Source organism: Crocuta crocuta, unplaced genomic scaffold (assembly GCF_008692635.1).
Source record: "Crocuta crocuta isolate KB4526 unplaced genomic scaffold, BGI_CrCroc_1.0 scaffold330, whole genome shotgun sequence".
Classification (NCBI taxonomy): domain Eukaryota; kingdom Metazoa; phylum Chordata; class Mammalia; order Carnivora; family Hyaenidae; genus Crocuta; species Crocuta crocuta.
The window spans coordinates 726384-728144 of NW_027530521.1; the positions used below are offsets into that span (position 1 = coordinate 726384).

A 1761-nucleotide genomic window follows, 5' to 3' on the forward strand; every position below is an offset into this window, starting at 1 on the left:
TCAAGCCCCAGAGCCTGTGCCCTACTAAGAAGCTTGGGGGGAGTTAAGCGATGCCTTCACAAGCTCCCAGGGGCAGGAGTTACTGAGCCCCTAATTCCTTATGTCAAGAACTTGATCAGAGCACTTTTCTCAAGTCTGAGAACAGAAGCATCTGCACACCTGGGTGACAGTGCGCTTCACAAACTGTGCTCACACCTGCTATCTCAGCATCCTCCCAGTAAGCTTGTGAGGCAGGTCTCCTCCCCATTTACATAAGGAAAGCCATGCCCAGAGAAATTAAGGAACTCGCCTAAGATTTCACAGCATTTAAGCAGTAGAGCCAGGAACTGAGCCCAGATAGAGCTGTCAGTCCTTCACTCTACCGCTGCTGAGAAATAAAGCTCCTGGAGCTCACAATCTTGCCAAAGCCTTGCTGGAATTGTCACTCTCCCGCTCTGTTCACAGCAGCCCCTCATTCTCCCTCTGCCCTCAGTGACCAGCCGTCAAGCCCAGAAGAAAGGGTCACTATCTCTTACTCAGATTTCATGGGGGGAGGAACCTATCTCAAAGCCCAACTGTTCTGGCCTCTTTACTGCAAGAAGGGCCCCTGGGGAGTCCAGAGTGCGAGCTGACCTTTGAGTGGGTCAGAGGCCAGGAAAGGGGTCAATGAGCAGCTATGTTCTTTCCTGCCCAGATGGGGGTTGAAGCAGTGGTCACCGTGGAGGACCTCAGTACAGAGAGCTAGTGCCTGAGTGAGGGGCAGGCCAAGGCCCACAGCATAGCCACAGGCAAATGCAGCAAACCAGGCGGAAGGACACTCAGAGACCCCCTGACCTCCCTCTGTGGTGCCAAGATGGGAGGGGGTAAACCCAGCTGACCAGACTATAGGCCTCTCAGAACCTTTCTGCTGTATCTGTGGTACAGGCACGGGAGCTTTCACTTGAGGAAGGGGTGCAGTGCTTACAAAAAAAAAAAAAAAAAAAAAAAAAGGAGACTCCCTGGCTTAATCTAATAGTTGTTCCCGGAAGTGCGGTCCTAGAACGAGAAGCATCTGCCTTGCCGGGAACCTGTTAGAAATGCAAATTCTCAAGCCTCGTCCTAAACCTAGTGAGTGGAAATTCTGGGGGTGGGGGTCCAACAATGTGTGCTCTAACAAGCTCTTGCGGGACCCTGAGGCCGGCTGACTGATCTAGTCCAAGTGTGTAGGACCCTGAGTCCTAGGTGTGGGTCAAGGGCAGGGCTGTGACGAGAACTCGTCTCCCAGTCTCGCAACTCTGGGCACTTGGAGGCGCCGCCTGCACAGCCGTCCACCCTCCTCCCCCTTCTGCCTCCCCCTCCCAGGCACGATGCTGCTGCTCCTGCTGAGCCTGCTGGGCCCTGCCGCCTGCGGGGCCCTGGGGCCGGCTCCGGGCTCGGCTTCGACGGAGCTGCGCTCGGCCTTCTCCGCGGCACGCACCACCCCGCTGGAGGGCACATCGGAGATGGCGGTGACCTTCGACAAGGTGTACGTCAACATCGGCGGCGACTTCGACGCGGCCACAGGCCAGTTCCGCTGCCGCGTGCCCGGCGCCTACTTCTTCTCCTTCACGGCTGGCAAGGCCCCACACAAGAGCCTGTCGGTGATGCTGGTGCGCAACCGCGACGAGGTGCAGGCGCTGGCCTTCGACGAGCAGCGGCGGCCGGGCGCGCGCCGCGCCGCCAGCCAGAGCGCCATGCTGCAGCTCGACTACGGCGACACGGTGTGGCTGCGGCTGCACGGCGCCCCGCAGTACGCGCTCGGAG

At 58.4% G+C, this 1761-nt stretch overlaps 1 protein-coding gene across 1 annotated transcript in view; it reads left to right on the plus strand.

Moving 5' to 3' along the window:
* The first annotated feature begins 1071 nt into the window (after positions 1-1071).
* Positions 1072-1761, plus strand: part of C1QTNF4 (C1q and TNF related 4) — a 1224-nt gene continuing 534 nt past the window's right edge. Inside the window, exons 1-2 of the mRNA XM_077767473.1 lie at positions 1072-1086; positions 1321-1759. Of these exons, the coding sequence (XP_077623599.1) occupies positions 1326-1759 (434 nt within the window). The 5' untranslated portion in view covers positions 1072-1086; positions 1321-1325. The remainder of the gene's footprint in view (positions 1087-1320; positions 1760-1761) is intronic.